The 23,221-nt window shown below is 36.5% G+C and overlaps 1 protein-coding gene across 6 annotated transcripts in view; it reads right to left on the reverse strand.

Moving 5' to 3' along the window:
• Positions 1–336: 336 nt before the first annotated feature.
• Positions 337–23,221, reverse strand: part of cert1 (ceramide transporter 1) — an 80,615-nt gene continuing 57,730 nt past the window's right edge. For 5 of the 6 annotated variants that reach the window (XM_003216254.4, XM_062972334.1, XM_062972336.1 and 2 more), the window contains 13 exons: positions 22,998–23,081; positions 20,644–20,801; positions 19,208–19,300; positions 17,493–17,579; positions 16,434–16,526; positions 15,852–15,929; positions 10,492–10,587; positions 9,829–9,961; positions 9,661–9,731; positions 6,530–6,658; positions 6,170–6,299; positions 4,117–4,253; positions 337–3,312 (listed from right to left, as the gene is read on the reverse strand). In XM_003216254.4, coding sequence (XP_003216302.1) covers positions 4,126–4,253; positions 6,170–6,299; positions 6,530–6,658; positions 9,661–9,731; positions 9,829–9,961; positions 10,492–10,587; positions 15,852–15,929; positions 16,434–16,526; positions 17,493–17,579; positions 19,208–19,300; positions 20,644–20,801; positions 22,998–23,081 — 1,280 coding nt within the window. In that variant the 3' untranslated portion in view covers positions 337–3,312; positions 4,117–4,125. The remainder of the gene's footprint in view (positions 3,313–4,116; positions 4,254–6,169; positions 6,300–6,529; positions 6,659–9,660; positions 9,732–9,828; positions 9,962–10,491; positions 10,588–15,851; positions 15,930–16,433; positions 16,527–17,492; positions 17,580–19,207; positions 19,301–20,643; positions 20,802–22,997; positions 23,082–23,221) is intronic. The other variant, XM_008102942.3, reaches the window with a different exon arrangement.

Raw genomic sequence — 23,221 nt, forward strand, 5'->3', positions numbered from 1 at the left:
TCTTCACACTTTGCATGGAATTAGAAAATAATAGCAATGCTCTATAAAAATTTCTAAGTCCAGTAAGCTGAACTCTAAAGTAAGCCTGCTCAATGATGGTCCACGGGTTGGTGATGGTCCAGGAGATAATGGCTGTAGCCAATTGGCACATATATGGTTACATGTCTTTGGCACATTGGAGAAAAGAACTGCAGGTCCCACACATCAGACAACATGATGCATGCCTCTAAAGCACTGTTGGCAATGTAGGAAGACTTAGCTTTTCTACTAATACATGATGATACTAAATATGAAATAATCAAGCATCGGGTACTACAAATAACTACAAAGCAGAGATTTGTTTGTAATATCTTTTTAATACTTTTCATTTTTAAATACTGGCTTTTAAATCTGTGATTGTAACATGGAAGAGCCATCTCCATGTAGATTTTTCTTTAAAGTTAACAGGATCATAAAGCTATCATAGAACAGTCACACTCTACACACTCAAGATACTCTAAAAACTGATTCATGTTTTGAGTATGTAGATGAACAGTGGCAACTCAAAAACAGCTTCATCTATACAACAGTTGACAAAAAGATCAGTGAAAGTTCGACTTGACAATTTGATTCAAGTGAACCAGTACAACCTCTTTATGAACCAGCTTAGCCCAATAAGGTAAAACAAACTTCTTTTAATGTGAAATAGCGTTTCCCACAAGAAATGTGTAAGATTTAGTCAGAGTGCAAAAAATAAAAAATAAATAAAAATGGTTTAAAAATCTGATAGAAATGAAGAGCCCTTGTTTCCTGACTTTCTCCCCAACTCACTCACAACTACATAAAAGGAGTTAAGTCCAGCATTTGATAGAAATATTTGTGAGGGAGTGGCAGATTTCAGGCTTTCAAGGCAACAGATGCTGAGAACATAAAGCTTCCTTTGGAGAAGGCTCTGGATCCACAGATTAAGTAATAGTTCATACAAAATGAAAGGGACAGGAGTGCTGGCTCATCATTTACTACCAAAAGCAAAAGAGGACACTGGTTGACAGAATGTATATCAGAAAGACAGAACGACAAATTTAAAAAGACTCTGTCAAAAGAGGGAAAAGAAAGAAATTCTATTCTGAAAGAAAGGACACAACACCGACTTGACTGGTATGTACTGATGAAGCCCATTAGCTTTTTGCCAAGAAGTTCTTGGGAAAGGTTTTTATGTTGCATCCAGCTCTTACCATGGACTTCCATGATCAACTGGGCAGGGCTAGCTCAAATGAAGCGACACCACTTGTCTAAAAGTAAAAGGTATTCTTTACAAATAGTATCTTTAGTGTAATATTTATTTACAGAATTGCAAAATACATCACATTTAGTGCAAATGCAACTAATGATATTAAGATTTATATACTGCTTTGTAAACTTTCCATCTCTTTGTAAAATAAAGCTATCCAATTAAATTAAAATTACTTGCATGTGTTTCATGATCATTACCAGAAATGGTAAGTTTTGTGTTCAGGGCTTAAACATTATTCTTTTGTTGAAGTTCCCATCAGTGGCTATGGTGAACTAATAATTTTTTTCCAGTTGATTGTAAAAAGATCAAACATATCTGAGGTATAAGAAAATGTATATAAAATGCTTACTGGTGATATAGTAAACAGATCAAATTTCTTGACTTATTTGCCTTACTAGCATTACCCCATAGGCACTTTTCTACATTTTCAAATCATGATCAGAGTTACTCTGCAATAAGGCATATTCCATGCACATTATTTAGAGAAAGGCAAATAAAGGAAATCTAAAAAGCATGAAAACTGACTGTATGTGCATTAATCAACCTTCACATGTCACCAGAGTGTACCAAAGGAACACCTGCCATAACTGAAAGAATTTGCTTCCAACCTCAAAGATTTTCATTAGCTGCATCTTCATTAAAAAGTACTGTCTTTGTTTTCAGGCATGAGCTACTCTATATGAAATAAGACTTTCTGCTCTCTTTCCAAAAATATATCCAAATCTCATCTCTTTCTTTCTATATATATACACACAAGCTGCTCAAACAGCTAAAAAAATCATCTGAATAATCTCCATTTAAAAGCACCACCACCAAGCGAGGCAATTTCTTAAAAGGACTATCAGCTCTATCTACAGTTTACTCTTCATGTTAGTTTCTTAGTACTGAAGACTGGCAGATCCTTTAAAGTGAAGTTCTCACAGCACCTAAGGGGAACTTTTGCATCTGGGTTTTATGGGTTTTACACTTTACATTGCAGGGCATGGCTCAAATATTACATGTGTAAAAAGTTTTCTATGTGAACTTCATAACACAGCTTTATTTGACAGAAAAAACAAAGACGCAGCACCGGAAAACTGCATGTTTGTTCTTTCTTCAAGGTTGGGAATGTTATCTTCTCGAGTCCAATTTGCTTTCCTTAACTCACATACAGTGTCACTTTCCGCAGGTTCAGGAAACCAAATCGCAAGAAAAAAGGCCCCTCAGACCTAATACAGGCAAGGAGACATTGCTGTGGCACTCTCTGGCAGTTATGCCCTCTTGAATGGTTTCTGCTCAGAAATTCCTGGATCATGTTCAATAATCAAATCTCTGTAGTACATATTACACAACTAAAAAATACGATAGAAATATAAAGATATCTGGGGAAAAATAAAGCTTTTCACACCTACTTCATCAGAGCCTGAAAGGTCTTCATAGGAAGCAGGACCATAGAAAAGGCAAAGTCATAATAAGGATTTTGACCGCCCTCATATTTTCAAAGACATAAGATGATTTATCATAGAAACCAGCAGCAGTGAACTATGATTATACAAAGCAAACACAAATCCCCTCCAGATGGACACGCAGTTTACAGAAAACCTGGCGGGGGAAGTTACAACACACAGGTTTTTGTGTACATAAAGCACATGCTATATGTGCATTTCTCATTTGTGCTTTTTAGGCATACACAAAAACAAGAGCTGTGCAAGTGTCGTATGAAGTTCCACAGAAAATAAAAAGCTTTTCAAATTATTCATAAGTTAAAGCAATAAACCAAGTTGGTGACCCAAAGCTGTGTTTTTTTCCTCTACATCAAGCAAATAAAATAAGCCATATACATGTATCGAAACATGTATTTTTATAATTACACACCAATTGAGCAAAGTAAGCTAGCAGAAGATAGTGAAAGTTCAGCTTCATGGCACTGAAGATTTCTTCAGCTGAATACAGAATCCAGGACTTGGGTCATAAGACTGTAGATCCTACGTTCCTGCTTGGAGTATTCATTTTGGTTCATTTCTCCAATGTGGAATGTTCACACAGCCTTGTTCCGATCACTAGAAGGGAAAATGGATGAAAAGAGCTTCAGTTCTGAGCACCTTCATCAACAGCTAGGACAGAGCTTTCCAGACATTTCATGTAGACAACACACTTTTTAGACCTGAATCATTTCACAACATAGTCATTCAGGAGGCTAAACTAACCTCTTAAAAGAGATATGGGCACATACATTGACTGTAATAACAAAATGCATGGGGACACAACAGATCTCATGAAAACCTTTCATTTATATTTTAAAAACATACAATTTGTTGCTTATTTCCCATAGACTCAGCGGTTTGTGCAACACACCTACACACTGCGCTACTGTGTTGCAGCACAGTTTGGAAAGCTCTGAGCTAAGATGACACCATGAAAGACTATGTTGTCTTCTCTGCAAATTTTCCATTTGTGGTTTCATGAGGGAGAATACAGAAACAGAGCTTCCTTTTAAAGGACAATTTAAAATCAAGGTTTGAAAGCCCAGTGGTGAAAAACAACAAGACAGAAAAGAGGAATTGCTTTAGAGCTAATAGTGATGATATCACCAAGGTTCTTAAGTGAACATCAACCAACTGGTATACACTCATTTGTTTCTCTGGTGGCAGAGAATTTCTGGTAGAGTATTTTGTGACACAATGCTGTTTTGAAAACTCTTCAGAATCCTACTCAATTCCCATCATAGCAGGATTTCAAACATCCGACTTTATTATGTCAATTCAAAACCTAATTAACATTTTATTTCAAGTTTCCAATTACATCTGATAGCAATATTAATGGAGAAACAGTGAAATGAGTTTTAAAATTTAAGTAGTGCATACCTCCAAATGCTAGAACAAAATAGGCTTTCCTGCCGTCTTCTCTTGCACATATGATGTGAACCGTTTCAAAAATTTGGGATACTCTCGTTTAGCTACGGCTCGTAACACAGAAGCTGGGGCCCAGCCACCAGGGTTCACTAGAAATGAGGAGTACAATTAATTGTTAGTTAAAGGACAGAGCATAGTATTGTTTCAACAATAACGGCAACTGCAACATTTTGATGACTTATAGCAGGAAACTGGGAGCCTTTTCCTTATGATTGGCTATTAATGCAGGAGAAGGAAATCAGTACAGGGCAAGTCCAAAGCTAGCAAAGTGAGAGCTGATGGTGGGTAGAGTTGAGTGCACTGCATGGCTCTCTTTGCACTACTACACTTGAATTCAGGTTGAGCGCAACAAGTTCCTCCCCCTGCATTTAAAAGGACTGGAATAATGAGAATAATTCAAGGAAAGCAACTTCATCCCAATACTATGACTTTATAGACTTCTATCACAACATGGTGTTGACCATCACTTCCTCTAACCAGCACTTGACGATAACCCCACTTGAAACTAGTCATATTCACCCTACTGGTGCCATAACTTGTTCTAACATGACTAACTGCACGTAAGATCGCTCACCTTATGTTCTATCTCTGGGTACAGGGGAAACATCATTATGATATATAATATGGAGTGCAATTTTATTAAATAAATTCAAGATGTTTTACATATGTTATTTCACTCTTTGCCCTCCAGCACATAACAGCTGTAGCTACAGTACTATTTCTTTCAGTTTCTCTATCTCACTTCAGAAATTGGAATCTCTCCAAATGTCTTCAATTAAATACTAATCCTATCTGATGTTCTCCACTGTCACCACATAATTCCAATAGTACATCCTGTTCTTAGTCCCTACAACAATAATTCATAAGCAAAAAACATCCAAAAGCTTTCTACCTGCCATTCACTCTTAACAATAATTACTATCAAACAGTATAATATAGAAACAATAAAATATTTTTATAATTTATGTGACATAACAATACTTTTCATTATTTTCACTGCATATGTCCTATGTGGACAATGAATTGAAATGTGTGTGTGTATATACTTCATGACTGCCTAGTATGAAGAGATAGCACCTTCAATGCTGTAAGATGAGCAATTTCTTGCAGATTCCCTCTTGCTGAGTCAGCCAAATACACTAGATCCTATGCCATTTGGAGTTCTGGGAGGTCTTAAAATAGAAACTGGTGGCTTTTCAAGATAAGGGTACCAGAAATTAGAGGAAGGGAACCCCAATGAATTAAGTGGAATGCCACATGTACTGTCTCAATCCAAATAACTATTTCAGGCTTTTGGTGGAGGTTTTAACTGCATGTCCTGAAAAATAAAATATGTATATTGCTTCCTCATCTCTCTTTGCTATCTTCATCTCAAAAGATGTAGGTTAAAGCTTCAGTGAAAGAGTTCAACAATGAGCTTACAAGTATTTTTTCCTTAAACAAAATTGGGTAATAAAATCTTTTCAGATGCTTATTACTGATTTTGACCAGAATTGCCCAGGACTGCAACATCTTTATACATAAAAAGGTTTCCCTGCAATGTAGGCAACAACTAGGTGATTTTATTAATAGAACAAAAAGGGTGCTTTTTGGCCAACTAAAATATGAAGTTGCAGAAGAAGAGGGAAAGCTTTTTCCAGAAAAAAAAATGAAAAACTTTGGAATAATTTCTAAAAATTGAATATTAGCACTCTTTAGAGATTAAATGTTATTTTGTTACTTTAGGAAAAATGGGAGCTAAAAGGACCTGAACTGTAAGAAACACCTGAATAATAAAGAACCTCTTGGATTCTGCCAGCTTGAGAAGCAGGCAAAATTCCAACAAACTAAAAATAAAGTATCAACATTATTGAAACAATGACCATTGTTTTGTTTTGCTAGCTCTCCATAATGTCAAGCAGCATTAAAAGGCAACAAAACCCAGGAATTGTAATGATTTGATACTATGCAGAGTTTTACATAATTTTTTGTTGTATTTTTGGATCTTCACATTTCCATATCTTACCATTTGCTACATATGTAATCTTGCATAGGATGTTGTCTCTGCTTATTTTCTTGTTTCCTTCTGGTGGGCTCACCAACGTCTGACAGATCATAGCAATATTTATTTTGGCACGAACACATCGATTGTTCAACTGTTAGAGAACATAAGCAGCTAGGTTATGCTGTTTAAATGGCAATAATAAAACCGTCAGCTCACTTGCCCCCTTAAGCTATATATTTGGAAGCCTTTCTATTGTTTGCAGTAGAGCTGTGGAATACAGCACTGGAAATAAAAAAGCATTATCTTCTTGCAGCCTGGGAAGAAGCTTGGTTGCACAGGTAAAACAGTAAACACTCTTGGAGAACTGGAAAATACACTTACAGGGGCATTGTCGTGCTCTACAGAGAAATTACAGACAATCCATGTTTCATCTTCATTTTCGTTGGAAGTTGGTATTTTTCTAATTGCAGATAAATACAAGACATCACGTTGAGAAGCCGGCCATACTCGCTAGAGGGAACAACAAGAACATTAAGCATTTATATAGCACCGAACAGCATTTACACACATTTACAAGACAGCTTCATGTTATTATCCTCATACTGTAAAGACTGGCAGAGAAGTAAGTAGGTACAAGAGAGAACTGGGCCTTTTGACAACATTTAGATTTGTAGCTCAGTCTTACCCATTGTATCAACTTTCAAAGAAGCACAATAAACAGGAGGATGCTAAGACTTTAAAAATATTCTTAAAAGCTGGACATTTTAATAGTTTTTAAGAAAACAAGTACTTGTATGAGAAATGAACTTTTCAAGAAGAGCCACTCCACTGCTACCTCTCAAACCATTTCACACTCCACAGGAATACCTCCTTTAAGTATGTACTTGCAGAAAGAGATACTTTTTTCATCAAGAAACTTCTCTTACACATTATTTTACTATTAGGCTCTTATGCTATTGAATAACACTGGCCAACATAGCTTCGTGACCGTATCCCCCCCTAGGAACCTGCATGATCTCTTCGTTCATCTGGAGAGGCCCTTCTCTCGCTCCCGCCACCATCGCTGGCTCGGTTGGTGGGGACGAGGGAGCGGGCCTTTTCAGTAGTTGCCCCCAGGTTCTAGTACTCCCTCCCGGGGGAGATCAGGCAGGCACCCACCCTTGCTTCCTTTAAAAAGCAGCTTAAAACTTGGCTTTTTCACTGCACCTTTGAATAACTGACTCCCCTTGTCTAAAAGTCAGATCAATAACACCTTTGTTCGCACAGTCCCTTTTCTCACAACAAATTGGCCGGCCGTCTCCCTCCCCTTTGGTCCTGGAATGTTTACACTCTGTCCTTTGACCCAAAGCACTTTAGAACTATGTCATTGCACTTTAGTTTAGGTAGCCCCGTCATGCCATCCCCTCCACCAACCTGGTGGTCCATTTTATCTTACTTTATTTTAACTGTTTTTATTTTTAACTGATTTATATGTTAATTGAGTTTTTATGATTTACCGTATTGTTTTGGTTAAGGTAACTGTTTGTATAACTGCTGGTTTTTACTGACTTTGTATTTTAATGTGTTTAACTGAATTATTGTTTTGTATTTGGGGCTTCTGACCTGTGTAGCCACCCCGAGTCCCTGCTGGGAGATGGTGGCGGTGTAGAAAAATAAATAATAATAATAATAATAATAATAATTATTATTATTATTATTTTGGTGCTCAAGTGTTAGCTTTGTTTCTGGGTATATTTGACGTGCTGATTCCAAAGATTGCACCAGTTTTTCCCTATTAGCTCTTGTTCTTGAGAAACAGATCATATGCTATATATCAGTCTTAATTTGCTTACCCACAGAAAACCATGATAACCATATCTAAGAAACTAGAGCTGATGTAGTCTATCCAATGCAATTTTCTGAATCAGCGCCCCAAACAACTCCAGGAACAGGGCTAAAAATCAAGACACCAAAGTTATAACTGTGCTCCACTTAGCACCCTCCTCTTTCTTCACTCCCAAAGCCTTACTCTGAATTGTCGTCCTCAGAGTGGCAATGGGCCAAGAACATCACAGGCAATACACAGGCTACTCTGACCACAATGCTTTCAGAGCAACTCCACAGAGTTTCGAGAGCTGTACATTGGCCAATACATGAAAGCATCTGGCCCAGCACTCCACAGCCCACCAAACCCCCACAATAGTGAGTCAATTCAATCACTTCCTGACTACAGTGTTTGTCACAACTGGAAAGTGAACAGCAAAGTTCTCTGGCATGGCATTAGGGGATGGTGATTGATTGCTTGATTCATTTATTTATCTACTTAATTTTTTTGCTGAATTATTTACAGTATTTATATTCCGCCCTTCTCACCCCGAAGGGGACTCAGGGCAGATCACATTATAACACACATAGGGCAAACATTCAATGCCCATAAACACATCAAACAGAGACTGAGAGACACACGCAGAGGCAAGTTAACGTTCTTCTGAGGGGATGTTCGATTCTGGCCACAGGGGGGAGCAGCTGCTTCATCATCCACACTGACGGCACTTCCTCATTCCAGGTCGTAAATTAGTTAATCTTGCCTCCCCACTTTAGTGGTACCTTATCTCCTACTTGATAGATGCAACTATCTTTCGGGTTGCTAGGTCAGCAACGAGCAGGGGCTATTTTTTATTTTTAATTGACGGGTGCTCACCCCGCCACGGGCTGGCCTCGAACTCATGACCTCATGGTCAGAGTGATTTAAGGCAGCTGCTCAACAGCTGCGCCACAGCCCGGCCCCAATGTATATTCCGTCTTTTCCCCAATATGTGATACATCATATTCCTAAGTCAAGTGGCTCATTTCTGTTACTGCAAAGACTGAGCTTGTATGCAACCACTCCTTCCAGTCCCTGTCCCTCCAGAAAAGCTTCTCCAAGAAAATAAGAGGCTCTCCTGCTTTGTATGGACTGTGCTATGAAAGGTTGCACTGGGAAGAAAGAGTGTCTAAAACTTGACCGAGTTTTTAGATAATTCCCTCCTCCACCCAACATCGTCAGAAGCATGGCCCAAATGTCTAGGAGATTAAACCTGATCCTTCACAGGAGGCAAAAGGGTGTCCAGGAGGGGGGGGGGGGGGAATACTCTTGCAACAACTGGATACAACCCCATGCAGCTGGGACTGAATCTTCAATATGGAAAGTGTGTGTGCTATCAATGAGCTATGATCTCTCCTTTAAGATAACACTTTTATTGAAAGAATCACACCCACTTTAAAAAAAGCTTTCAGTACCAAAGGAATGAATGTGCCTATGAGTAATATTAAGATATTAAGTCTAAAATGTTTATGCCAAGTTTTAAACAGGAAGAACCGACACAATATGTCATTATCTGATCTGGCCTGCTACACAGTTTAAGTGATGTTTTAATAAACCAAACCACATCAGAAGGGATTACCATTTCTGTAAGGTTGTTTCCTCTCCTTTTAATATACATGGTGCTTGTCAGTGTTATGAAAAGCTGTTACTTAATAGCATTAAGTATTACCTTATGTGTCTGGTGGATTATGATTGCATTATCGGCTAAGGTTTCAACAACGTGGAAATTTTCAATGGTTGCTAAGAAGGAAAACACATAATTTAGCAAAACAAAATAATGTAATAAAGGAACTTTTTTTCAAATGTATCTATACTTATAAAAATCTATGCTACTTACTTTCCCAGTCATTACGAACATCAACATTCCAGAAATAGTGGCAGACTTCATGCCCGGTCACCCCTTTGACTGAATGTGTGGCTTTCAAAGGATCTAGAACAATGCCATTTTCTTCTACTTCCCTCCTATACACCTTTGAACAAATATATTTGAGAACATTCAATTTGTGTCATCTTAAACATATTTAACCCTTTGAATCTACTTGAAATTGCTAAGTCAGTGGCACTAAGAATATTTCAAGGTAAGCAGAGTTAGAGTAAGATCTTTCTCATAGTTTAAATCGAAAGACAATGTGATGCTATCTCCAAAGACTAAACCAAAGAGCAGTGTCAAAAGGAATATGTAGAATGTAAGCGTCTAAACAAAATTAGCAAATTTAATTCATAAGGACAGTGATCATTTGATTGCATTCAGGATATTTGTGCAAGTAGGAGTTATTAGCAGAAGAACAATAATAATACGCTGGAGCAAATGTATGTAGAATTTAATTACTGTATTTGGATTTGGTCACACAAAATGACATCATTATTATTATTATTATTATTATTATTATTATTATTATTATTATTATATTTTGTCCAACTAAAAATAATAGTGCTCAAGGTGTTAACCAATAGCTAAATGTAAAATATTATATGTGAAGTATTACAATTTTCTATTTACCTTCATTTCACCTTCTTCAACTACCAGCTGCCAATTTGCATCCCCTCCCACATCCTGTAAAGAGTATGTCATGTGGTTTCGCACCATCTCCTCCACCTTTCAGAAAAAAACAAAAACACATTACTCCTATATTCTCCTCTACAGTCAAAATTCAAGGCACTGTGTAAATTTTTGTGTGCATAACCAGCGTTTGTAAAATAAAATATCTGAAAGAAATTCATTTGGAGCAAGGCACTTTGATGAATCAATCTGCAAAAAAAGCACAAGCCATATACAGGACTCAGAGATAGCAAATTGTCATAAATGTGGTTGGCAGCGGCAAGAGAGCGGGCCTTCTTGGTGGCCGACCCAACCCTCTGGAACTCCCTCCTCAAGGAAATTAAAACAGCTCCTTCTCTGACATCTTTTTTTAAAAAACAGCTGAAGACCTTCCCGTCCAAGCAAGCATTTAATGAAGAAATCTAATCTGAAATGACAGGAAGGCTAACTTGCAGTGAGTTGTGCGAAGTGTGTGTTATTTTAATTGACAAGTCCCCACAATAATAGTAATTGTTAAACGACTTTAGAATGTTTATTTATGTCATTCTTATAGATGGTTTTATTGTTATATGTGTTTGTTGGTTGTGCTGTTTTTAAAATATTGTGAGCCGCTTTGGATCCCATTCAGGGAGAAAAGTAGAATATAAATAAAGATAATTTATTTATTTATTATTCTACCACAATAGAATCTGAACATTTTTCTCAACTCTTCAGCAAAGAGGTCCTTGAGTTCTTTCTTCTTGCAAGTGAGATTTAAACATAGCATTTTTTCAGTAAGCATTTAAGATTCTCAAAGTTAGTTTAGCATTTCCAATACACTGTGCATATTTAGAAAGATCATGTGTGCACCATGCCATATTAACTGGGTCGTTATAGATATCAATAGGCAGATTTCAAGCTTGCAAGATCTACCTTATTTTTTAAACAAAAACCCCAAGGTCAAGCAAGTAGAAAGTTAAGAATTAAAGAATTTTGAGACCAGGAATTTATTTTCACACTAGAATTAAATGGAGCTCATAGTAGTTCCACATGACCAAAGCTTTCTTTTTGGAAGCTGCAATTATCTAACAGTTGGGAGTCAGAAATCCTTGCTATCTTCTGCAAATTACACAAAAACATGCTTGCACATCTACTTCTTCTTGCCTGGGCCTGCTGGAACCATTTTTGTTATCAACTGCTATCAACTTGTCTTATGTTGCCAACATAAATTAATTTCTCAATTGTCACTGATGACTGATCATACAAAGCTGTCTGTCTTGAAAGTATATTAGTCTTTTGGTTTTAGCTTTTCAGTCTGGACATCCACTAGTGGCATTTTCAATGAAAAACTTTCAACACAGAGTAACAACTAAGTAAAAGCTAATACAGTAGAGTCTCACTTATCCAACACTCGCTTATCCAACGTTCTGGATTATCCAACGCATTTTTGTAGTCAGTGTTTTCAATACATCGTGATATTTTGGTGCTAAATTCGTAAATACAGTAATTACTACATAGCATTACTGCGTATTGAACTACTTTTTCTGTCAAATGTGTAGTATAACATATTTTGATGCATATTTGTAAAATCATAACCTAATTTGATGTTTAATAGGCTTTTCCTTAATCCCTCCTTATTATCCAACATATTTGCTTATCCAATGTTCTGCCAGCCCGTTTATGTTGGATAAGTGAGACTCTACTGTAGATGACCAGTGCACAGAGGGACAGGAAGCTCTGAATCCGTGTTCTTTATCCAAGTTAGGATTGCTTACTCACTGCTAAGTATATAGAGTTCCATCTGCCCAAGCAATTTTACTTCTGTGTCAAGGAAAATGGAATTCTTCACTTCTTATCAATTATGCAAACTGAGCAATTTTTGCATTATTTTTCTCTTCCTGAATAATTCATTTTTTTAACTATTCATTTGGTTTTAGCAAAAGGAAGTTACGTCTGGCTGTGAGAGAATCAGTCATCTACAAAGATGTTGCCCAGAGGATGCCCAGATGTGTTACGATCCTGCGGTGAGACTTCTCTTAATACCAAGTTTTTAACTTTGTGTTTTTAAATACATTACAACTGTACCCTCGGTTTGCTTCTGACACAATACATAAATAATAGCAAAAGAAAGGTACCATGAACATGTGGCCTCTGAATCTCATTTCTGCAACCCCTGAGGTCCCCTGATCCGTCCCCCAAATCACCAGACTATCCTTTTTAATTTTGGCAGTATTTATTTATCATGTCAGAAGTGAATTGAAGGTACAGTTATAATGTATTTTAAAAAAGCCCCGCAAAGTTAAAAACTTGACATTATACTAGATTTTCTTTGACCAGAAGCTAGCCACTTGGAGAGCCTCTGGTGTCGCTGTGAGAAGGTTCTCCATTGTGCATGTAGCAGGGCTCAGGCTGCATTGTAATAAATGGTCTGTGGTTTGCTCTTCTCCACACTCGCATGTCATCGACTCCATTTTGTAACCCCATTTCGTAAGATTAGCTCTGCATCTTGTGGTACAACCTGCAGAACTGAGAACAGTCTGTTCAGCGTCTTCTAAGTTGCCCAGTCTTTTGTGTGCCTAGGAGGGAGTTTCTCATCCGGTATCAGCCATGGATTGAGGTTCTGGGTTTTAGCCTGCCACCTTTGGACTCTCACTTGCTGAGGCATACCAGCGAGTATCACTGTAGATCTTAGAAAGTGGTTCTTGATTTAAGTCACTGGCATGCTGGCTGATATCCGAACAGAGGATGGGCCGTAGATGTCACTGCCTTGGTCCTTTCATTATTGGCTGCTACTTCCTGACGGATGTCAGGTATAATTTCTCCAGTTGTGTAGGGCGTAGACATCCTGTGATAATGTGGCATGTCTCATTAAGAGCCACAGCCACTGTTTAATGTGGTGAGATGTATTCCACACTGGGCAAGCATATTCAGCAGAAGAGTAGCAAAGCACAAGGGCAGATGTCTTCACTGTATCTGGTTGTGATCTGCAGGTTGCACCAGTCAGCTTTCATATATTATTTCTAGCACTCACTTTTTGCTTGATATTCAAGCACTACGTCTTATAAGTCAGAGCACGGTCCAGAGTAACTCCTAGGTATTTTGGTGTGCTGCAATGCTCTAGTGGGATTCCTTCCCAGGTAATCCTCAGGGCTCGAACTGCTTGTCTGTTTTTGGGATGAAAAGCACACGTCTGCGTTTTAGATGGATTAGGAATAATTTGCCTATAAATCACCAAAAATACTACAAGAGACTGCCCAATTCCCCAAACGCTTAAATTAAGCTGTAAATGGCTGCGGCAGAAACCAGATGTGACATAACATTACTCCTAGTATGTTTCTGATGTATCATATAACCCATGGGCAAAAATTACCCTGTCTCCTAACAGTTTCTCACACTTATTCTAGTAGATCCAGGACAGAAATCATCTATTTCCAAGATGCGCTCCTGCCTCCTTATATCCATGCAGAAACACTTTTGGAGCACTAAGTAGGGCTGGAGATAGAAAGTTCATTCTGACTATCACTGGTATCACTGATCCAGCCTCCTATGTCTTCCAATATGTCCAACAGGAATAACCGACCTATATTCATGAAGATCCAGCAGCTGCATAGAGGAAAAGCAGACACTGGAACTCACTGCACTTTGTTTAAGCAGATAGATACATGGCTAGTTACAATCACATGTTTGAATTTGGTTTAACAAAATTGCTGCACACACGATCCTTTCACAAATTTTCACAATTTTCCTATTTTAATACAAAAGAGCAAAATGTACCGTGCTACATTAGCTAGTGACAATCTATGCATATCTTTCCAGAATGTGTATTTAATCCTGAGACCAATGATAAATGTCCTCTTCCAGACTTTGTAAGATTATGATTCCTTGATTACATCAAGTGCTAATTCTTTGATACAGCATAGATACAAAGACATTATCTATGTACAGTAGAGTCTCACTTATCCAACACTCGCTTATCCAACGTTCTGGATTATCCAACATTATCATCCAGTACCCTTTACAGACGTCTCTCAAGCTAGTGTGGTAATAATTTAGCCATTACTACTCTTGTGTTGCCTCTTAGTTGTAAACTTCTATTACTAGGTGACAACAACCATATTGTACAGCAGCCAACTCCTGAAATTACAAATGTTTGATTTAAAAGTTGACAAAGAGAAAGAGATGCAAGATTTTAGTTACAGCATGTAAGATCCTGCATGCATAATGACAAATATTCTTAATCTACCCGTGATGCTTCTACCCATAACATGTTTTTACTGGTTAGCTTGACCTGAGATAATGGACAATACACAATTAAGGCAGCTTTTGTTCTGGAAAGTGTACTGCACAATTTTAAAAATTCTAATAATTACAGATTTCTATTTTCAAGACCAGAAAACTAAATATAACAGCAATAACTAAAAATCCTTAGACCTATAATCTGCTAGCTGTAATCTACATTTAGTTTTAAAACATTTTTGCTTCTTCCTCTCTTACAGTCTCGTGTACAATCTCTTTAAAATGTTTGTATAGGATACTTTCACAAACTTCAGGATTATGCTGTCAAAAACAAATCCAAACATTAGATATTCTGCTGTATAGGGTTTTTAAAGATGCTTTTATTTTCTTCATTTCGCAGTAGAATGCAGATTCAGTAGATCCTTACTTAAAAAGAGGAAGATTAATGGGAGATGTCTTCTTCAGTTTAGAGCACCTGAAGAAAACGCACCTGTAACAATATGGCAAAGCTGGACAAGGTGGAAGGAATAACCAAAGTCTTTTAGATTCGCATAAGCATAGCTTGTTGATATTTTATGTTAGTAATCTGATGGCTCACATCTTCAAACCAACCAGATACTGGTTATGTCAGAAAACTGAATATTCTCAAAAAGGCAAAAGACATGAAGCTTAGTTTTCATATTAACTCTGACAACAGTCTCAATAGAAGTTTAAGAATTTGGAAGTTATCTGAGAACTACACAGATGCATAAGGGATGTCACTTTACTTTGAAGTACTGATTTTTTTTGCAGAATTGATAAATTGAACATATATTGGAATATCTTGGATTGTTATTCAACAGCACCTCTTTTAAATGCTGGATATGAACAAAAGTTTAAATTTTGTGTTACATACATTTATTCTATTTTGTTTTCTACAACTGAACACTGACACCGAGTGGAAGTTATACAAACCACGAAAAGCAGTAGAATGCACAATTCCTTCATATAGTTTCATTTGTACTTTATTTAACACAAGTACAAATGGTGATAAAACATGAGAAACAAAGGTAATATGATGAAAAAAAAGCACAAAGATGTGGTAATGCCACTCTGCCATACAGTACCTGAGAGCTGAATCTGTGAACATCATCAGAGGCACTGACTAGATCAATGGAAGACATGGAAGAAGAGCGACTATAGGGCTAACAGAGACAGACAAAGAAAAAACCAAGTAATCAGAACAAAGGCACCACAGAGCAATTCAGTACCAACTTCCAAGCACATGAAAATGAAGAAAAGGAAAAACAAAAGCTCTATAAGCAATGAGTGCTGCAGCAAATGCTGATTTCATGCACCTATTATGCATTATGTTCCCTATGTTCCCTGTGAAGAATTCACTTCTAATAAACAAATTGTTGCTGGCTACATTTGGCTTATACATGTTCAGCAGTTCAAAACCCAGCATCATTGACAGGATGCAAAATAAAAGTTTCTGGGAATCTGGAAAAGAAAACTTTCCAAGTTGTGAATTTTATTTGGTATAATTTTTATATCTTAAAAGAAAATGTGTCTCAGGACAATGCAATGAAAACAGCTTCCCTTCCACAACTGAAAAGGAATTTGAATGAGACTTATTCACATATTCTAGAAACTCCATATATTATAGACATGACACTGCTTCAAGAGTAGCATGTGACACGCCTTACCTTTTGGACAAATCTATGCGTCCCCACACCAGAAAATGCATCACCAGGTGGCAAAGATGATGTCCAGTGTAACCGGACTTTTTCACACTGAGACTAAAAGAACAAATGTAAAGATCAGTCTACATTTTTGCATGTTGCTGGCTATATCACCAGAGAAATGCTGAAAATAATTCTCTATGGCAGGCACCACATGGCATACCAGTTTAAAAATGCAAAGCCTTAAACATAATGGCTGTGTTGCACAGACATCAATTGTCTACTGTTGCAATAGCTATTTTAAGGGAGATGTAACGACGAGGAACAATCAAAAGTATAGGGAACTTTCCAAACTGACCTAAATTCACTCATAAAAGTAGTAAAATTCTACAGTTCACAAATGTATGGACTGGTAGATACATTTTTAAAAAGTACTTTTTTAATTGTAGGAAGGTATAATAAACAACATAAAATAAATAAAACTAAGATAATTGCTACCCTGTTTCCCTGAAAATAAGACATCCCCAAAAAATAAGACATAGCAGAGGTTTCGCTGAATTGCTAAATATAAGGCCTCCCCCAAAAGTAAGACCTAGCAAAGTTTTTATTTGGAAGCATGCCCGGCGCCCGCCAAACAAAACACCAGAACTTGCAGGATCGGTAAATGTACATACCAGTTGTACTTGGAAATAATGGTAATAATATATTAAAATGTTATATTATTTATATTTATACAGTAGTAACAAGAAATTCTTGACAGGAGTCATAGTTTGTCTGGTTTGGTTATGTTGGTTTGTAATGACAACTACTGTACAGTATATAATAAATGTTCATTTTTTTGTTCAACAATAAATGTGAATTCTTCTTCATGGAAAAATAAGACATTCCCTAAAAATAAGACCTAGCACATCTTTGGGAGCAAAAAATAATATAAGACACTGTCTTATTTTTGGGGAAACACGGTATGTTAATACACAGGCACATGTACGCTTATTAGGGCTACTGTGTATTCCGAAAAGTACTTTAACATAAGTTGGTTGTAACAATAGCTATCCCATACTAAAGTTTTTATATAAATATTACCTGTTCTTCTATTTTATCGTGCCTATCAAGTGCAGCTTCAACAGCATCAAAGAATTCTTCCTCATTAATTAGACTGTTGGGACCTTCCTATAGCAAAATCAGCAAAGTATCACATCATTAAAAATGTTCACTGGATAGAAAACCAATTATGTTTAATGCAGTTCATCAATAAGAAAACAACTATTACAGTGATGTCGTATAGCTGGTGTTTAACAGCAACAAGAATGAAAGCACCATATTTTTTTCAGATTTCCTTATAACACTGCCTTCTATGCTGATTTTCTAGCCACTTGGAGAGCACATAGGACTATATTCTTCTCATGGACAAGTACTACTGTACCCTTGCTGTCACAATTTCATTTCCATTAGTTTTTTGTAATTTGTATGGACAAGCATAGAAGTTTTCAGAATTGGTACAAACGTATCAGTCAGTCAAAACTGGACATGTTAATGTGAGTAGCACGTGAAATCACATACTTAATTCTCCCCAATATAATCAATTATATTAAATAGTGCTAAACTTCTACTTGTTTCTGTCAACATTCAAGCAGTGAAAGTGTGGAGTATCTATGTTGCAATGCACTTCACCTCCCTTCCCTGCAGGAGTATTTGAGAAGAAAAATCACAAACAGAATCAGGCCAGTTGGGCTAGATTCCTAGCCCCTTCCAAGACTAGATGCTAGAAACTCGGTTAGTATGTCTCAAAAAAGGATTGGCTCCAGTCCTTCTCTGCTCATTTAAGATAAATGTGGGGAACCTGTGGACTTCAACACCCCAAACAGTTTGGTCAATGTGAGGATAACAGCAGTCCAAAACAGATGCTTTGGTCTCAATTTCCACCCTTTCAGCTTCAAAATGTATTTGGGAAGTGCTAGCTGTTTATACATTTCATGTTAACACACAAGGAAGTAATATAAACTTATGGCCAGTGATATAAATGGTTGACACTCAGAGGACATACACAAGGTTAATACTTCCAGCTGTAGCACTTCATTTTAAAAAATATATTTTTAAAAGTTCTGTACAAGGTCATTTATACCAACCATGAAGAATGCTTTTTGGCAGGGGGTTGGACTGGATGGCCCATGAGGTTTTTTCCAACTCTATGATAATATGTTTCCATGTCTGGGATTAAATGTCACACTGAGCCTTTGTACAATCCTGGATGGCTGTACTTCCTAATATACCATATTTTCATATATGTGTGTGTCTTCAAGTTGCTTCTACTTATGGTGACCCTAAGGTGAATCTATCATGGATTTTCGTGGCAAAGGTTTGTCTTCTGCTGAGGCTGAGAGTCCAAGGTCCCTCAGTGAGTTTCCATGGCAGAGCAGGGATTTAAATCCTGGTATCCACAGCTGCAACCCAACACTCAAACTAAATGCACATATTTAGAAAGGGCAGTAAAAATGGCCAAAAATGACCCTTTCCCAGAGGCTTCAGTAGGTCTTACTATTCAAGTTGGGACATAATATTTTAGAACCTCAAAATTCAGGGTATATGGGGAAACAACTGTTCATCTAAAATAACAGGTCCATTCTATACAAAGAATACTGTACTACAACCCAACCTCCAAGCATTTGTGAACCAGGGTAAATATTGATTAGATAAATATTTAAAGAGTGGGCTGAATTTCCTTGAGGCTATCACACTAGAGGTGCACAGTCCATGCTCAGCCTAAGAACACAGAAGAGCAATTGCATAAAAGTTCATACCTCATAATCTGGTCCTCCAAAATGCGACTTCTTTTTAAGCTCTGTCATAGCATTTTTGTATGCTTCTTCTATTCTTCTCCTTTTTTCAACCTCCTGCAAATAGTAGAAAAAAGGGGTAGAGGTTTGTTCTAAATCAAACACTGGATCAATAATTTAACAGTGTCTGAAACTGGCTTCATGAATTCCAGTATCACCGCATTAAATGCAGAGGCTTACCAAATCACATTTACTTTTGGATTCCACAAGGACATACATCCATAGCAAAACTGGTTATAACAATTGCTACAAGAATCCAGGATTGGAGTGGCACAAACTCCAAATGACTTCTGATGAACTCATTCTGCTTGCTTTTAAATCTTTAAATTGATGCCCATTTTAAAAAAATCACTGAGACATTGTGGCCATGATAGTTGATTTCTCTCCTCTGTAACAGTATTTTTCTGTGTTACTCAAACCCCAATGTAATACATCAGAAAGGAGTCTGGTAGTAAAACACCACATATAATATTTTGAAGGGTCAAAGAGTTCACATAGTAGTTGAAAGGGGAAAAGTCATTCGACAGAGGCATCTAAGGACATCCAAATGATATTCTGTTGACCAGAATCAGAAGCACCTTTTGTATCCAAAGAAAGCACTTGTGGATGCATTCTGTAACATCACTTGCAGGTAAAATTATGGTAATTTTATGGTAGCTGCTCTAAGTCCCTGTACAAGGGAAAGAGGGTGGAATATAAAGCAAAGTAAATAAATATCAACTACAGTAGAGTCTCACTTATCCAACATAAACGGGCCGGCAGAACGTTGGATAAGTGAATATGTTGGATAATAAGGAGGGATTAAGGAAAAGCCTATTAAACATTAAATTAGGTTATGATTTTACAAATGAAGCACCAAAACATCATGTTATACAACAAATTTGACAGAAAAATTAGTTTAATACACAGTAATGTTATGTTGTAATTACTGTATTCACGAATTTAGCACCAAAATATCACGATGTATTGAAAACATTGACTACAAAAATGCGTTGGATAATCCAGAACGTTGGATAAGCGAGTGTTGGATAAGTGAGACTCTACTGTACATAAGTCTGAACATACCCAACATATAATTAATACTGGGTGGAAGGGTCTCTCTTGGTTCTGAAGCGTGTGTTTCAAACTGAATACAAACTAAATATTTAACGAACAGTTCAAACATACAATCCCAACATGAAACAGATGGTAATCAGGTCTGCATTACTACAAACCAAAATATAACATGTGATATTTGTTGTTTAAGATGTACACCTTGTATAAAGTGCTGACTTTCTAAAAACTTTGGTCAAATATATCCTGAAGCTACATAACTGTATGTAAACACAAGCTACCAGCATTAATATACTTGAAGCCAAGTAAAATAAAATGTAATCCTTGAAGAGCCTGAGAGAACTTACCTTATCCAATCTTTTCTGCCAACTCTCCTCACGTTTTACCATTAGCTCAATGCAATGGGAAAGTGTAGCAAGAATTCCGGCCGTTGTTGCCTTGAAAGTTATAGCTTCACCTTTGAAGTCTATGCCATTTATTCCTTTGGGCGTTACATGAGGAAACACTAAAACAAACAGATTTATCAGTACAGTTCTCCATTACCTAAATCCATTGGTCTATGCAGCATTAGAATATTTAAAGTAGCTAACTAGCATTCATGGATCTGCAGAAGATAAAGTTTAACAGGAGGAATGTGCTCTTTTTAAAATTTTCACGCTATCCTGTGTAACTCTGCATGGAAAATCATGTGGGAGGCAGGAGTAGAAATACCCTTGTAACAATAGCAATTTGACAAGCTTGAAGTGGGAATTAAAACAGAGCCACCTTAAAACCTAGTAGAAGCTGAATTTTGAACCCAATAATTAGCATGTATTTGAATCTCATTATCAACTATAAAAATATCTGAAGAAAGTGAGCAGGTTGGTAATAATGTCCTATGAAAAGGAAATACATTATTTGAATATACATAAATGGATACATTTTCCTTAACTACAATGGTTGAAAATACATCATAATGCATCAACCATCTGTTGCTAAGCATGCTTAGAGAAAAGTGATCTATTTCAAAGTGTATGAGACAGAAGATTGCTACAGCATGACAGTTCAGGTATAAATAGCAGGCATACAAAGAATGGTATATCTTTCCATTGCTAATATCTGCCATTGTATGGAGGTGTAATGTACACTTTCCTATTTTCCAAAACAGATTTCTTGCAGGGCAATCAGAGCTGACTTTGTCTAAAAGTCAAACCAACACTATTCTTGACCAGTTCTTCCACACATATATAGACCTATCCATTCCAAATTATACTGTATTACAGCTTAACCACAATTCCTAAGAATGGCATTTTTGTATCTTCTTGATCCAGAAAGAATTTTCCATAACAGATATCAATGCAACAGTTGAGGCCAGTTCAGATTTCCCACCAAAATATTTAATATACAAGACAAAGTCTTGAGCCTTCTCTGCTGAAGAATGTTGATGCTTCACCAAACTACAAATACCAGAATTGCACAGTCTTGACCCACTGCAATTAAATTAGGGATTACTGTACTTCAAATAAGAGCTCTAGATGCAACTCCTGAAGTAGTTTCCTCTTTTGCTTTGGCTCAGGACTAAAATTACTGTATGATGTGAATTTAATGCACAACCTAATTTTGGCAAGGTAATTCAGCCCCAAAAGGCAAGCATTAGATTCTACTAAATAGAGAATATTGATTATATTTATTTTATGACAATGTGATATTACAGTGTTGTTACATGTTGTCCTAAGCAGTGCATAGAAATTAGAAGGATGGGGCAGAAGTGTATAAATAAATAAAATGTAAACAAAAGTGCTAATTTGAAAACAGATCAGAGTGCTTCCAAACATTATCAACATAGCTGCCACTTAGAGAGCCAGAAACAAACCATTTTTAAACAGAAAGTCACAAAGAGTCATTAAATTAAAAACTGGCAATCCCCCGCCACCCGCAACATTCAAGGGTTAGTTTTGTGGCACTTACAAGCAACATTATGTAATACACAAGAGTACTAAATTTAATTTACAATTTTGTATCCATCCACCTAGAGATAAAATCATTATATGACTTACATTTGAAGAGATTTTTTAAACTCTGTTTGTGGCTTTTGAACATTATACATTATAACTGTATCCTCAATTTGCTTCTGACACAGCAAATTAAATAAATAAATAATTTTTTTAAGGGCATATGCATATGAATGCTCTCTGTTTATGTCCACAGAGAAATAAATATTTTTTACAACTATTACTTGAGACTAGAAATAATCAAACAAATCTCAAAAATTGTAAAAAAAAATGACTTTTTGCTGTTTCTTTTCAGAAACTGTCTCTTAAATACTTAAAGCTAATCCTATATAATCTAAATATTTTAATAATTAGTTTAAGGGCAAAAACGTCTGGCAAAAGCAAAATGGAATTGGAATATGGAAATGGTTAGTTATACTGGTTTTAAAATCTTAATTTTTAATGATTAATAGTTTTAATTATTGAGTCTTGTTTTAAATGTGTACTGTTTAATTGTGTATTTTACCAGTATATTTAATTTATTGTCCTGATTTATTATTATTTGATATTTGATGTTTAAGATGTTATCATCTGTTTAAGATTGTTTATTGTTTTCCTGCACTTTATGGTATTTCCCCCCCGTAAATGTTTGCCGTTAAATGTTGTAAACTGCCCTGGGTTCCCTCGGGGAAATGGGTTGGGATAAAAATAGTTTTTTAAATATTACTTACATTTTTCTTTACTACAATTACTATTGTGCAAAAAATCTCCATCAGAGCGTGTTGTGGGAAAATCATCCTCATCATCTTCTACCACTGCAACAGAGAAACCAATTACTATTGTGCCTAACATCACAGAATTCAAAGAGCAGCAGATAAAAAAGATCATTATTGGAACAGTTGATGATAGGGTGATTTCAATATCTTTAATTCATAGGGTCACCATAAGTCTAAGT

This window comes from Anolis carolinensis, chromosome 2 (genome assembly GCF_035594765.1).
Source record: "Anolis carolinensis isolate JA03-04 chromosome 2, rAnoCar3.1.pri, whole genome shotgun sequence".
In the NCBI taxonomy this organism is placed as follows: Eukaryota; Metazoa; Chordata; class Lepidosauria; order Squamata; family Dactyloidae; genus Anolis; species Anolis carolinensis.